Genomic DNA, 15,815 nt, shown 5'->3' with positions numbered 1-15,815 from the left:
GGAGACACCCATGCCATCATTTTAGTTTTTATTAAAGCCAATCTTTGATATATGCAAACGTAGTCTTCTTGGATTTACCAACAAAAACCAGCAACCCAAGATAACGGTAATGGTAATCCACCCGTGTCATACCAAGGCAATCGACAAGAAATTGAGCATATATTTCGGTCACATTCTCACTAAACGCCACATAGCTTTTGGAAAGATTAATCGCTTGCCCCAAAGCTAATTCATAAGTTCTCAATAGTTCCTTCAGTTCACAACATTCCTGCAAAGTACTTCTGGAAAAAATAAAGTTATCATCTGTGAAGACTAGATGATGTATACTAGGTGCACCATTACAGATCTGTATCCCTTATATCTGTCCTTAAGCCTCCCACACATCCAATAAAGCTGAAAAGCCTTATGCACAAATCACAAACAAGAATGGGGACATCAGGTCTCCTTGCCAAATACCCTTTTTAGGTTGTACGAAGCCCACAGGTTCCCCATTGAGCTTGAATGAATAAGAAACTGCAGTGACACACATCATAATCTAATTAATCCATTCCTCGGTGAAACCCAATCTTCTCATCATTTGTTCTAAGAAACTCCATTCGATGCGATCGTAAGCTTATTGAGGTCCAATTTCAGTGCCATCACACCATTCCATCCACTATTCTTCTTTTTCATATAGTGAGCAATTTCCTATGCAACCAAGCAATTGTAGTGAAATCCTGCAAATGAAGCAAAAGCAGATCTCATAGAAAGTACATAATGGAAATGTGCAACCACATGTAAGTATCATGTAGAGCAATGCCTAGCCTAGAATTTGCCAAGACTAGTCCATTGAGTCCTCCTAAATTAATCTTCCGGCAATAAAAGCACTTTGATAAGGAGAAATGATGTCCGATAAAATAAGCTTCAATCTATTCGTAAGCACTTTAAAACATATTTTGTATATCACATTACACAAACTAATTGTCCGAATATGAGTCATGGAAGTTGTGTCTACTTTCTTGGGTATAAGAGTGACATGCGTAAAATTAACTTTCCGAAGCATATTTCCGAACGAAAGAAGATAGCATACCCCTTCACAAATATCATGGCCAATAGTTTCCCAATGTTTATAATAAAATCCAAAAGTCATTCTGTCCGATATGGGCGCCTTGGTAAGGTGCATTTGGAAAATAGCATACTTAATTTCTTCATCAGAAAACGGCAACAAAAGGTTCTGGTTCACCTCTGTCGTGACCTTAGATGCAATCGCGTTTAGAATTTCAATAGTTTTAGTTGCACCCAAGGAGTCAAATAATGTTGTAAAATACTTCACAAATATTGATTCCATTCCAACCCTGCTTTCATGCCACCGTCCTGCTCCATCAAATAATCCATGAAACCCATTCCGTCTTTGTCTTCTAGTTCTTTCTGATAAAAATACCTGGTATTTTGCTCCCCAAGACGCAGCCAATTCTTTTTAGATCGTTGACGCCGTAATGCTTCTTCTTATGCAAGCAGTAGTGAATGGTTTACCAAATAAAGATTGTAACTTATCTTCCGTTGTCACTATTTCACTAGGAATTGAACGTTCAGTGCTCTTCACGCATTTTAATAGATGAACCATCATAGCCTTGATCTTCTCTGTTACTTGATACATAGGGGAACCAATGCAATTTGTAGACCATCTAGCTTGTACTGCTGTTTCACAGCCATCTAGAAATGACTAGCCTTTTTTATAATGAAAACTCTTCTTAAATCTTACTCTCTTCTTAATTTTCCACACCAGCAAATTCTAAATATGATATGAAGACGTAGGCTTTATGTGGACAACCTTGAAACCCAAAAACAGGTTAATCCATTTTTGTGTGGTAAGTGCTCTATCTAAGCGAACCTTAATAGCACCGCCCCTCATCATTACCCAACTTATTGCCATCAAAATCCATGTCTTGTAGTTCACAACTCAAAATTACATTATGAAACCTTCCATTTGCTACTCACTTCGCACATCACCACCTCCCTATTCGATGGCTTGTAAAACTTCATTAAAGTCCCCCATACAACACCATGGTAATGTCGAATTTACTTTGAGACGTTGAAGCAACTCCCAAGATTTGTATCGTTTAGATTCAAGTGGAAAGTCATAAAAGAAAGTAGGTCTCTAGTGAATAGCATCTCCCACCCCACCCACCTCAAAATCAATATGATTCGAAGAATAAGATCGAAGGGAAAACTGGGCTTCCTCTTTCCACATAGCACACAGACCACTAGAACCACCTGAACTCGGTACTTTAAACACACAATCAAATTGTAACTATGATTTTAGCTTCTCCATATGCTCTTTGGAGCTTTTTGTTTCACATAGAAAAATCACCATGGGATCTTTATAAAGAACGAGTCTCTTAAGTGCTCAAATTGCACAGAGGTTCCCTAGCCCTCGGCAATTCCAACTAATACAACTCATTGCATTTGGCAGGGTTGAACCTCGCAGCCACCGCTGTTGCAAAATTCATTGATCATTTTCTCTAACCATACGTTTCCCCAGTTCATGAGGGACAAAAAGGCCATGGTTCTGCCTCTTGCTTCCCATATTACATCTCGAACGCCGTTTAAAGTTTTTACTAGCTAAATATCCATGTCCAAAAATGAATGGATCTAGATTGAAATGATCAGATCTCACCGAAAGTGTATTCTCAACCTGATGATTATAAATTTCCTTCCTTAAGTCCCTACCAACATCACCTCTTGAAAGCCAAAGACTGTCATCCTGAGGTGGAATACCTTGCTCAATATTGACCTCTTGTCTTGCATTCAACTTTGGAATCTCATTACCAAACAAAAGCAAAGGCCGACGTAGACTCGATAATGGCTGCCATGACAATTGGTTAGGATCCCTCCAAACCTCTTACGAAGTCGACAGCAATTGGTGCCTCATATGGCAAGATTGCCATAAAATTAGTCGCCAACTTATCTTCCATAACTACTTCATTAAGATCAGGAATAAGGTTCTGTGAATGCATATGCTTATTCAAACCCATACCAACATCAGCCATACCACCATTTCTCGACTCTTGTACTTTGGAATATGGTCATTCCTTATTCCCCCCACCAAACTCGTCCTCAACCCCCACATCTTCCACTATAACTTCATCCATGTCATCCACGATTAGCGCTTTCATAGACCAACCACCATTAGGTCCCAGCCCAAACTGTTTACCGGCAAGATTTCTATTGTCCTTCCCTAACACATCATCCTGAAACCACCTCCCATATGGTTTGGCATAGTCATCATCTTGTGTTCCTTGATACTTCAAACACTGATCCTCCACATGATCCATCATGCCATACAGGAAGCAAGTGAGTGCCCATTTTTTGTATCAGATATCAACATTCAATGTCCGACCTTCCAACTGCAGTGCCACATAGCGCCTCAGAGGCTTTCCTATATCCAGTTGAACCCTAATCCTGAGAATGCTTCCAAATTGTTCTTCTTTTCTACTTTGATCAGTGAGAACATAATCCCCTAAATGGTTACCCAAAAACTTCCCCATCTGCCATGTCATGTAACAGAACGATAAACCTTTAACTTGAATCCAGAATTCCTAATGAACCAGTGGAACCCTAGTTGGACTGGTCATGTTTTTTGCCTCTTCAAGAACCAAAAGGAACTGTTTATTAAAAAGCCATCCCCCATCCCGCGCAAGATGGTAGTTCGCTCATATAGAGAGTTGAATCCGAAAGCAAAACGTTCGTCTTCAAGATCAAATATAAGAACACTCGCTTTAAGGTGCCATTATTCCTCATTTGTCGCTTAAAGCTCTCTTTGTTTACTGGTTTAAAGGAAAGAACTTTGCCCCACCAGAAACAGCTTTGAAGATTTTAGAGACTCGACATTATGTTTGTCAACCACGATGACTTTCTGTTCCTCTTCTGTAATACCAAACTGTCCCAAGAACTTTGAGACTATTTCTTCTATTGTCGTCAGTCCTTTTGTAAACCAAAACCAACCCCACATGCACACTTTGAAACACCTTGTTGAAAATTTCAGGACTCTCCCCTACACCATTAGACAACGAGAACTCACCTAGCCCCCATGCCTGCCTCCTCGTCGAGAAGAGCAGCTAAATCACCGAAAACCTAGATTTTCTTATCTTTGTTGCCATCGCTCTCCAAGGGTTTGTGAAAAAACCTAGAAGGCCTCATTTTCCCCACCCTGCCTATTAATTGTGTTATGTATTTAGTATTAAGTTTTTCATTTGATTCTTTATTGGTTTAAAATATGTTTTCTTTATTGGTTTGTGAAAAAACCCTAAATTGTTTTTTAATTTAACATAACAAAAATACATGTTCCTAACGAATTAAATTATCACAACCAAAACCCCCTTAGATTATTTAATTTGATCACAAATTAACTGATGCATTTGTTAAAAAAAAAATTAAATAAAATTAAAAATAACAAAAATGTTCTTAAATTACTTTATCCTTATTACCAATCTCTATATTTTAAATTAGGTTTTTTAATAATAAAAAATAATTTAAATCATAGCATAAAAAAGTAGATTACTTGGTGGTGAGGGCATTTCTTTTCAATCTATTATGTCCCATGTTCAAATCCTCTTCACCCTTTAGCGTAGATTAGGATACTATTATTATTGTAATAAAAATGATAATTTGAACAGAGTTGTGTTATTAATATGCTATGATTGCCATTAGAATTTTAGTCTAGTGTATTTCTTCTTCACTGATAAGTGAGAGGTTTCAAATATGAGTCCATTATTGATGAGTTCGATACCTAATTTTATGATTATGTGACTTAACCTAAATCTACATCAAATGTCGTTACATTAAAAAGATATTTAAGGAATAAGCTTCTCTATTTTGTTATTCATTAACATGATGACCCTTCTGTTTATACTCATATAAAATGAAAAATTTGTATATTCGCGTAGAGTAATGTAAGGAGGACACCACATATTTATATCACATTGGTATACCATCCCATGTTGCAGTATGTGATGCATGTAACATCTAATGAGATAAATTTATTAATTGACGTAATATGTGTGCGACCGTGATTTTCTACGGCCGAAGTAAGACAGATCAGAGTACACTTACCTTAAAAGTTCAGTCATTGACTCAACAACCTCCATAACGGAACTGGCTAAACGAATCAATGATGCCACCATCATCTTGTTCTGGAATCAATGGTGAAGTCCGTCTACTTTACTGAGATAGACCATGTTCCACAAGATTCAAGGACCTAATCTAGTAAGGAATCAGCAGGTTTCGTATAGTATAATCTCAGAGTGTTTCTAATCTAAGGATTGGTGTATGCCAGAAAAAATCACACTCCTAAAAAGATGCAATATCTACTTCCCATATATCATCATGGATTGTCCCGGTTTAATATGGATTCACTATCCTAAAGGTCATCTTCTTGACTAGTATAAATACACCCTTCTAGGGTTCATTTATGGTAACACAATCTCTACACACTTATTCTCTTACCAACTACTAGGACCTAGGGTCATAATATTTCTTACTAACTTAACAGTCGGAGAGCCTTTGATCGGCACAGCCTCTTTCCCCCGACTTACTCATAGTTTTATGTTCTTTTACACGTAAACGGATTTGAGCATCTATGTTACTCACGGTGCTTCGCGAATTTGGTTCCAACAATTGGTGTTGTTGTTAAGAGTTGAACTCAAGAACATCTCAAGTAGATCATTCTACTGCTTCTATGACTGTGATGGCAACCACACGATGTAATTATGCCAATGAAGATACCCTACCTATAGACAAAATTTGGGAGAGAACTACATATTTATGGGACTGTTGACAAAAAACAAAGGCATTCGCAAAACAGAGAACACACAAGGCTCTCTAAACTCAAATGGTGCGTGAAAGCCCTAAAGGAGGTCGTCTCTAACTTTATAAGATCTTATGCAGAGGCAACTTCAGTCTACACCCAGCAAGAACCACTGATCTAAACTCAAAAGCAAGGTGCCAACGTTGTACTCCTAAGGCTTCGCGAAAGAAACCCTGGAAAACTCTATACTCAGCACCAACTACATTTATAGAGAACAAGAATACTTAGGAAAAACCTGCAAAGAAAAAAAATGACATGCAAGAAGCTGCAGATGATGGCGACTATTAACAAACCACTCCTAATCGACTCCAATATCTTCATGTTCTCTTATTGAGATTTGGAAAATGTACATTCACCCCACGATGACACCCTCATCATCAAGGTCTAAATCTCTAATTCTATGGATAACCATATTTTGGTGCATAAAAGGTTCGACGTCAAAATCCTTTTCAAGGACGTAGTGGAGATGATAGGGGATCTGGACAACATTAAGAAGAGTACGAGTACTTCTATCCATGACCAACGTACTAAGCTAAGTACGTTTTGAGACACCATATGTTAAACAGATCTGAAGAAGGCATCCAGACAAGGAAATCCTCATGAGAAGTTTTATTCCAATGGGGTTCTGATACATGAAAATGCCTTGGCCAAGTTATCTAAAAGTAGTCTAATTAGGAATGCTCAAATTTCATGTATAAGGTTTGACAAAACGATTCCAAAAGTGTTTCCGACCCACATCTAGATGACCAAATGCCTAACAAACTTTCATTTAAGATTCATTGAGGATGGATTAGTAATCCGAACTAAGAAGGAAATTGCTTCTTCAATTACAAATTGCAACATCTAAAATAATCAGACTTGGAATGGGGCAAGATGAATGAGCAAAACAACACATTGAAGAAGAAACGTTTAATCAAAGCTAAACTCTGGAGGTTATTCCAGGTAAGATTTCTAAATTTTTATCCTAAGTCTGACAAATATGTTATAAGTATAGAGTAAAGGATTTTCCATAGGCATTAGACTGAGTGTCAAAGTAAGGCGATGCTCCAACAGTCACAATGGGAATCCTTATGAATGCCAAGTTTAGGATGTAATGTTTTTCTGAATCAATGTTACATAGAGGGCTTGTGATCTCTGTCTGGGCTTATAAGCTCGCTTATGTTCTATTATATTGTTGATCACTTCAAAGTTGGATTATTTTAAAGGCATTTGTTGGATTGCCAGATTATTGTATAATTTGGAGTAAAGGGTTAAATGAATATTTTTTTTCAAACAGGGTAAATGACAAATGAAACTGCAAGTGTTTATAACACATAAAATACATGTTTATTAACAGGGCAAAAAAAGTACAAGTATATTGGGGGGGGGGGACAACCAATCAACCCTAGCATGCAAACTTTATTATGAAGACTATGAAGCAAATTTGATGAGATTTAGTGATCGCCATAAGACTCTCGTGAGAAAAGGCAAAGAAGGCTCCAATGAAGAAAAACCATCCAAGAATCTCAATGCCTTCTTGAAGTTGAACCTATATGCAAAGACTGCGATGAGGATGTTGCATATGGGGGGCGAGGGATGCATGTTATAGCACCTGTTGCATAAAGCAATGGTGGCTATTATAAGATTATTATTTATCTTTGTCTTATCTAAATTTGCTTGAAAAAAAAAAAACAGATATTCTTAATGTGGGTTTCTTGGTTGAAAATCCTAATCATTGAAGGCTCAAGGAGAAAACTGAGTTTAAAAGGTAAGGTATGATGTGAACGAGGAGGTTCCATGGCACAAATGATAGAATGAGGATGTTTTGACAAATGTAGCTGCAATGGAGTTATTTAAAGGTAAGGTACCAGGAGATCTAACCATAAAACCTGAAAAGTTTCGACCTAGAGATTTGTATGTTTGAAGAATGAAGATTGTTCAGTTATATGGAGAGTTGCTCCTTGTATAATGTGCACAAGAAACATGACGACTTTCATCATTGTTGTCTCTCCTTACAATATTCGAGATCACACAGATGAATCTGTAATGTCAAAAGATTCACAAGAAACAAAGTTAAGATGCCACAAGTCTAAAATAAAATAAAAAAAGGCACGTACTATGACTTACTCTGTAAGGCATGGTCTCTATGTAACTACATATCCTCAAGGGGAACAAATCATTTATTATAGCAAAGGCAATTGTGGGACTAGGATTTTCTATGGCTGAAGTAAGACGATCGGAGAATGCCTACCTCCGAGGTCCACTCATGGACTCAATAGCCTTCATAGCAAAGCTGACTAAACAAATTCAGAATCAATGGGCGAAGTTCATTAGCTTCGTTGAGATAGACCATTCTTATTCAATAAGATTCAGGAACCTAATCCAGCAATAAATCAACAGGTTTCCTATAATCTTATAGTCCTTACAATCTTGGAGTCCTTACAATCTAAGGATTGGCGTGCATCGCAAGTAATCATACTTCTTAGAGGATGCACTATCTACTTCCTATATATCCTCATGGATTCTCTTGGTTTAATAGATTCTACTATCCGAAAAGGTCATTTCCTCGGCTAGTGTACACATTTCTAGAACTCATCTCTAATAACACAATCTCTGCACACTTATTCTTTTGCCCACTACTTGAGTCTTAATATTGCTTACTAACTTGATCGTCGAAGCCTTTGACTAGCACACCCCCTGGGTCTTAAGCTTACTCATAGTTGTTTGTTCTTTTATAGATAAACGAATTCGAGCATCTCTGTCACTCACGGTAGTGCACAAATTTGATTCCAACAATATGTATATTTAACTTACCACATCAATATTACATTAAGGGTAAATCACATTTTATCCCCTCATGTTTGGGTGCAATTGTAACCTCATACAACATCTTTAAAACATTTTAATCTCATACACAAACATATATTTAATTACAATTTCATACATCTGTTAGTCAAGCCATCAATTTGACCGTTAAGTAATAATGTAGTAACTATGGGTCCCACCTTTTGTTGATATGGCAGTCAATAATATGCCACGAACAAAATACAAAATAAATTTCAAAATAAATGTTAATCTCATAATAATGGGCCCCACCCCTACCCCTATACTCATCTTCAACCTTCTCATCTTTCAACACCACCTCCTGTCACACCTCCATATCCTTCTCTGCCGTTGAGCCATCACCAAGCCACCCAACCCTCTTGATCGTCTAAGAGGAAAATGGAATCCAAGTTGGGAGAGTGACTCCAAAAACCAATTACATCCATGTGCGTGCACTTCAATGCAAAAAATGAACAAAACATAATCCTAAACTTTTTGAGCTCATATGTTGTTTTTGATCTCTAATACGTTCAATTTCACCACAAAACAAGCCAACTGTTCCACGACGGACAATTCGGACAAACATTAAATACTCAAGCATAACAAACATTCAAAAACAACAAATGGGTGTTCATAATTTCAATTAGGAACTCCAAAAAACAAAGAAAATAATGAATTAAATTCAGAAAAAGTTTGTACTCACGTATCCTTGATCTTGAACCAAGTCTCAGCCCATTGCTTATGAGTAGCACCCAAATCCCCCTTGCAAGAACACCCCAAGTCAATTGTTGAACCCCAAATTGGCTTGTTTGTATCCCACTCCCCCACCACCTACACCAAGGTCTGCTCCAATTCCCTTCCTCTTTTTTTCCGTTTCTTAAATTCCCAATTGATTTTAGTTTTTTTTTTTTAATTTTAATATTTATTGCAATTAGGCAGATACATAGAGTAGCAGAAAACCCAGTAAGTTTATCGGATTTTGCTATTTGGATAAATTTTTAAGAAGAAAAGAGGATCTAAAATGTAAAGTTTGGATCTTTGTGTCCTTCTCGGTCTTTTCCTCACCTTTGCCTTCTTCGACATCTTCTTGCTCTTCTCCTTGCTATTATTTGGCTTCACATTCATGGTCTTGTCTATCTTAGAGCTTGTCTGGGTCATGTTTTTCATCTTCGTAGTTGGCAACGGACGGCGGAAATGAATTGGGAAATTGTTTGTCTCCTTGAACATTATTGTCTTCCGCGTAAGCCATGAGGTCATGGACGAGTCAAACTCTATTTTCCTGCGAGTCAACCAAGAGGGTTAGGTGGGTTGATGACGACTCGGCGACGACAAGGAGGAGATGGTGGTGTGGTTGCGGCTGGGGTTGGGGTTGGGGTTGGGGGAGAGGTTAACGGAAAAGAATGGTTGAAGATGAGTATAGTGGTAGGGGGTAGGGCCACTATTCTTGGATTAACATTTTGTTTGTCCTATGTGGTGGAAAAGGGATCCTCTCCGGATCCCTTCCGCCTAATCCACCAAGTCCGGGGATTCGGACTGTTGAAATTTGATCCAATGGATATAAATGGGGGCCTACTTTAAAAGTTATAATAACTTTGGCAGTTTGATCAAATTTCAACGGCCCGGATCCCCAAACTTAGTGGATTAAGAGGAAGGGATCCGAAGAGAATCTCTTTCCCTATGTGGCATATTGATTGCCACATCAATAAAAGAGTGGGACCCACAATTGCCACACCATCACTTAACAGTCAAATTGACGGTTTGACTAACATATGTATGGAATTGCAATTAAGTATAAGTTTGTATATGAGATTGAAATATTTTAAAAATGTTGTCTGAAGTTGCAATTGCATTTAAACCTGAAGAGATAAAATGTAATTTACTTGACATCAAAATATAGAACAAAAATATAATCTCTAACTTCATAAAAAAAATAAATAAATAAAAAAGGTTAAATTACACAAAACTACCTCAACTATGAGTCGAACCGCAATGTCATACATCATGTTTTAAAAATTACAATGTCATACCTCCGTCAATTTTTCTGTCAATTTCTCTTTTAAATTGTAAGATCCCACATCGCCCATAGAAAAGGAGGTGATGTGCCTTATCTGTACATGCGCACCTCCCTATATTAAGACGCGTTTTGGGTGTAAGCCCAAGAACAAATCCATGAGAGCATGGCCCAAAGAAAACAATATCTTACTATGCGAACTGAGATGTGACATAAATGTTGATGTGGCTTGAGAAGGAGCCCATTCCCTAATCCAACTAGATTAAAAAAATTTAAAAATTATTTAAATTTTTTTATAAATATAAAAAAAGTGGGACCCACCCTTACAAACTCATCCCCCTCACCTTCTTCCCCAACCTACTCGTCCCCCCACCTCCCTCCTTCACCACCAAAACCATAACCATTCCCCCACCGCCGTCATCCCCTCCTTCATCTCCGCCACCGAGTTATCATCAACCCACCCAAGTTAAAATATTAAAAAGAGGCACCTCCTTCTTCTCAAGCAAGCAGCTGCACACGTCAATTCCGTCAAGGACCTTCGTGAGCACCACCCCAAAAACCCTCACTTGCAATCTGAAACCGTTTGTAGGATTTGGGTATTTCAAGGACCTTCTCGAGGCTTGTGGAAGGTGAGGACGGGCAGAGGAAGAATATAAAATTCAACGATGGCAAGAAGAGGCAGAATTCAAGTTGGGATCTCGGACTCGAAAAACTAATTCCGTTTAAGAAAATCTGGGCAAAAATCCACATTTGAAAATCCCCAAATTGAAATGCATATTATTGCAATCAATGGTAAATCCCATTTAACCAAAACCATTTGTTTGTTTCAAAATCAGAAACCAATTTCAAAGCTATCCTTTTGAAAGTAGAGAACTTTGGGAATTGAGATGCCTATAAAAAGGCCCATGTTGCGGTGGAGCGGCACGTATTCCAAGGTTGCTAGAGAAGAGAAGGAGCGCCATTGGGAGGGAGGTGGAGATGGGATCTGGTTTTGGAGTGAAGGGAGGAAGGGTGGGGGGAGACGGGTGGGATAGGAAGAAGGTGAGGGTTTGTAGAGGTGAGTCTCACATTTTTTTATAAAAATATTTAAATAATTGTATTTTTTATTTTTTTAATATTTAATTAATTTTGTAATCTAGTTGGATTAAGAAATGGGTTCTGCATCAAGCCACGTTAACATTTAACAAAGAAATTGACAGATGTATAACATTATAACAAATTCATAAGATGATGTATGATATTATAATTTTTAAAACATAAAATATAAGATTATGGTTCGACCTATAATTAAAGTAATTTTGTATAATTTACCTAAAAACTATCGTGTAAACCTCGTGCCAAGGTTTTAGTCATAAAGTCGCCATCAGACACAAAAGCCGACATCATGTCGACGCAAAGACAGCGCTGTGTGAAGCCCTGTAAGTCGTAACGCATGCACTGCCGAGAAACGAATAAGAAATTTACAACCACGTGGGCTATTAAACGAGTGACCATGACCATGACGTCCAAGTCTCGAGCCCCACCTGTTTAATTTGCGCACGCGTTTCTCATGCCGTTTTTCCCTCTTGTGCGCGCCTGTCATTTTGTCAAAACACATAACCCAATATTTAATCAATCCACCTCTACAAGTGCTACTTAAATCTGCCCTGCCCAATCAAATATTTCAATATATGAACACCCCCTTCCTTAGCTTCCTTCCTTATTCATTTCCTCTCTACCCCTCTCTCTCTCTCTCTCTCTCTCTCTCTCTCTCTCAAAATATGACTACTTTGGAGTCCTTGTGCAGCACCTTCTCCCTCGTCTTCTTCTCCTTCACATCCCTGTTTTCATTGTTTTCGTTGCTGATATTCATCATTAGGCTTCGGCCGTGGTGCAACTGCCACGTCTGTCGAAGCTTTCTGACCTCGAGCTGGTTAGGAAGCTTCGACAATCTCTGCGACTGGTACACTCACCTTCTCAGAAAGTCGCCCACCGGAACCATCCAGGTACACGTCCTCGGCAACATCATCACCGCCAATCCAGAAAACGTCGAGCACATAATCAAAACCAACTTCCATAACTACCCAAAAGGCAAGCTATTCACCACCATCCTCGGCGATCTTTTGGGCCGCGGAATCTTCAACGTCGACGGTGATGCGTGGCGGTTCCAGCGTAAGATGGCGAGTTTGGAGCTAGGCAGCGTCTCCGTCCGCTCCTACGCGCACGAGATCGTGAGTACTGAAATCCAATCCAGACTAATTCCGCTATTTGCCTCGGTTGCCGGTAGCGAAGGCGAAAACGGCGTCTTTGACTTGCAGGACCTCTTTCGACGGTTTTCTTTCGACAACATCTGCAAATTCTCTTTCGGATTGGACCCAGAATGTCTCCAGCTGTCCCTTCCGATATCCGACTTCGCGGTCGCCTTTGATTTGGCGTCAAAGCTCTCCGCGGAGCGGGCAATGACGTCTTCGCCGATCGTGTGGAAGATAAAGAGATTTTTCAACCTGGGGTCGGAGAGTCAGCTGAAGGAGGCCGTTAACATGGTGGACAACTTGGCGAAGACCATGATCGAACAGCGTCGTGAAATGGGTACTTTTTTTACGCAGAAGGACCTTCTCTCTCGATTCATGGCCAACATTGACGACGATCAGTACCTCAGAGACATTGTTGTGAGCTTTCTGTTGGCGGGCCGTGACACCATCTCTTCCGGGTTGACCAGCTTGTTTTATTTACTGGCGAAGCACCCGGAAGTGAAGCGGGAGATCCGGGAGGAATTGGATCACGTTATGGGTCCGACCAGAGAGGGGCTTGCGACTGCGAGCTTTGATCAAATGCGGGAATTACACTACTTGCATGCGGTGCTTTATGAGACAATGAGGTTGTACCCGCCAGTACAATTCGATTCCAAGTTTTGTCAGGAGGATGATGTATTACCAGATGGTACTTTTGTACGGAGCGGGACTAGAGTTACGTACCATCAGTACGCAATGGGCCGGATGGAGAGCATTTGGGGTTCCGATTGTCTCGATTTCAAGCCCGATAGGTGGATGAAGAAGGGGGTTTTTTCTCCCGAGAGTCCATACAAGTATCCAATTTTTCAGGGCGGGGAGAGGGTTTGTTTGGGGAAGGAATTAGCGCTGATGGAAATGAAATGTGTCGCGGTCGCACTTGTTAGGAGGTTTGATATTCAGGTTCTGGATCCTGAACGGAGACCGCAGTTTGTCCCCGGCCTCACTGCCACGGTGAGGGGCGGCCTGCCGATTCGGATTAAAGAAAGGGAAGGCTGATGAGCAGATAAACATTTGGAAGACTTTGGATGTAGTTTTTAGCTATGAATATTCTTTGACTGAAACCTTGTTGATTTTTAATTTTTGGGTAAAGTACAAAAAACTATCTCAATTATTGGTATCACGACACTTTCATACCTTATCTTTTAAAATTGACAATGTCATACCTCATCTTTAGAATTTAGTCCAATGTTATACCTTCCGTTACTTGGCCGTTTACTTTTCAGTTAAATGATAATATTGGCACAAATTCGTAAGATGAAGTATGATATTGTCAATTTTAAAAGATGAAGTATGAAAGTGTCGTGATACTAATAGTTGAGGTAGTTTTTTGTATTTTACCCTTAATTTTTTATTGAAATTCCTGAAATTATTATGATAGTTTATTTTTATTTACTAATTTTTTTAATTAAAAATTAAAATTTATAGTTGTTTATATTAATAAAATTTTAAATAAAAAATTATAATTTGTGGGATTAAAAATATTAAAATATAAATATACTATTGTGTGTGTGTGTATATATAAACATGGGTACATTTTTCAAAATCACAAAAAAAAAAAAAAAGGTATTAGGCTTAATAACATTAGTAAATTTCTTCGATTAAACTTAACATGGATACATTCTCAAAAAAGAATGTACTCATATATGTTTAAAAATGGATTAGAAGAAAATTTAATTGATTTTATATATAAAAAAAAGGTACATTTTATATATAACAAATTGGTATATTTAAGAATGAGTAAAATTTAAGATTAAAAATCTGAAAAAAAATAAAATTACATGAATGGGTACATATAAGATTACAAAATTGAAAACATTAAAAAAAAAAAAAGCTAATGGGTACAAACTTATTCTAATTGTTTTATTTATTTTAGAAATGTTTTGAATTGAAAATTAGTTAGGAGTTTAACAAAGGTGTGAGTATTAAAATTCTAAATCAATTATTTTATTTTTTTTAAATTATGTAACTGACACGTAAATTCATTATTACATTAAAGTTAGGGACTTGAATCAAAATCTAAAAACTAATAAGGTTTCGGTCAATGAACATTAGTAACTAAGGACCGGATACTAATTTTTCCTAAGCATTCGGTGGTTTCATGCATGCATAAATACGTACTATAGGTCTCTATAGTTTGCCTTTCAGCTGATGGGGAACGTTAGAAGTGGTTGGCACTTGGGAGTAGAAGAAATGCTAACTTATTAGACTAACCCATAGCCATATGGTTGGATTCATGAGAAGAAGTCAAAAAATTGGTGTATATGCGGTTTAATAGGTCAAAAGGAAAAGGGGTTAATTTGTGCTTCAAATTGTCATGGTTCTCCATCACTGGGTCACTTTATCTTAATGTAAATTAGGCAAAATATCATTAGGTACTAGATATAGAGTATAATGGTACGAGGAACATGCATGAACCATATAAGTGTATGCAGGGGCTAGCTATAGTATCCTAGCCTACCAATGTATTACCATCTATATATATAAACATTAGTCCAGTGTGTCTTTGTATATAAATGTTGTATGCAGTATACAGTTTTTCTTCGATATATGTACCCTTGGCCTATACAATGTAACCGTGGAGTACAGACTTGTACTGTACTATTACCATTTATATGTAGGATTAGGATCCAGAGTTATGCTTTTGACACACATTTTGACACATATTTTTGTAGGTTTTATTCTGTAATGTATTTCAATGATCTATCTTTTGTCTTACCTCAAAGATTATATCTACCAAAAATCACCAAACTCGAAACCATATGACCATTGGATTAAATTTAGTGTTTCTTTGTAGAACTGTATTCGTCTATTTTCTTCATTAAAAATAAATGTCTTAATGTGTTTGGATTTATATAATTTTTTGCAAAGAAGATCTATAAATGATGTA

The 15,815-nt window shown here is 37.9% G+C and overlaps 1 protein-coding gene across 1 annotated transcript; it reads left to right on the top strand.

Annotated features, from left to right (window-relative positions):
- The first annotated feature begins 12,290 nt into the window (after positions 1–12,290).
- Positions 12,291–14,131, top strand: LOC126591541 (cytochrome P450 94C1-like). Its single transcript, XM_050257257.1, has one exon. The coding sequence runs from the start codon at positions 12,329–12,331 to the stop codon at positions 13,922–13,924; it is 1,596 nt and encodes a 531-aa protein (XP_050113214.1). The 5' UTR covers positions 12,291–12,328; the 3' UTR covers positions 13,925–14,131.
- The last annotated feature ends 1,684 nt before the right edge of the window (positions 14,132–15,815 follow it).

The sequence above is a fragment of the Malus sylvestris genome, chromosome 11, assembly GCF_916048215.2.
Source record: "Malus sylvestris chromosome 11, drMalSylv7.2, whole genome shotgun sequence".
NCBI lineage: Eukaryota > Viridiplantae > Streptophyta > Magnoliopsida > Rosales > Rosaceae > Malus > Malus sylvestris.
The sequence above is the reverse complement of the archived record's forward strand: the minus strand, read 5'-3'. Positions and strand labels throughout refer to the sequence as shown.

Excerpts from the sequence above, each read along its gene's own strand:
- LOC126591541 (XM_050257257.1), top strand. The coding sequence starts at position 12,329 with ATGAACACCCCCTTCCTTAGCTTCCTTCCTTATTCATTTCCTCTCTAC.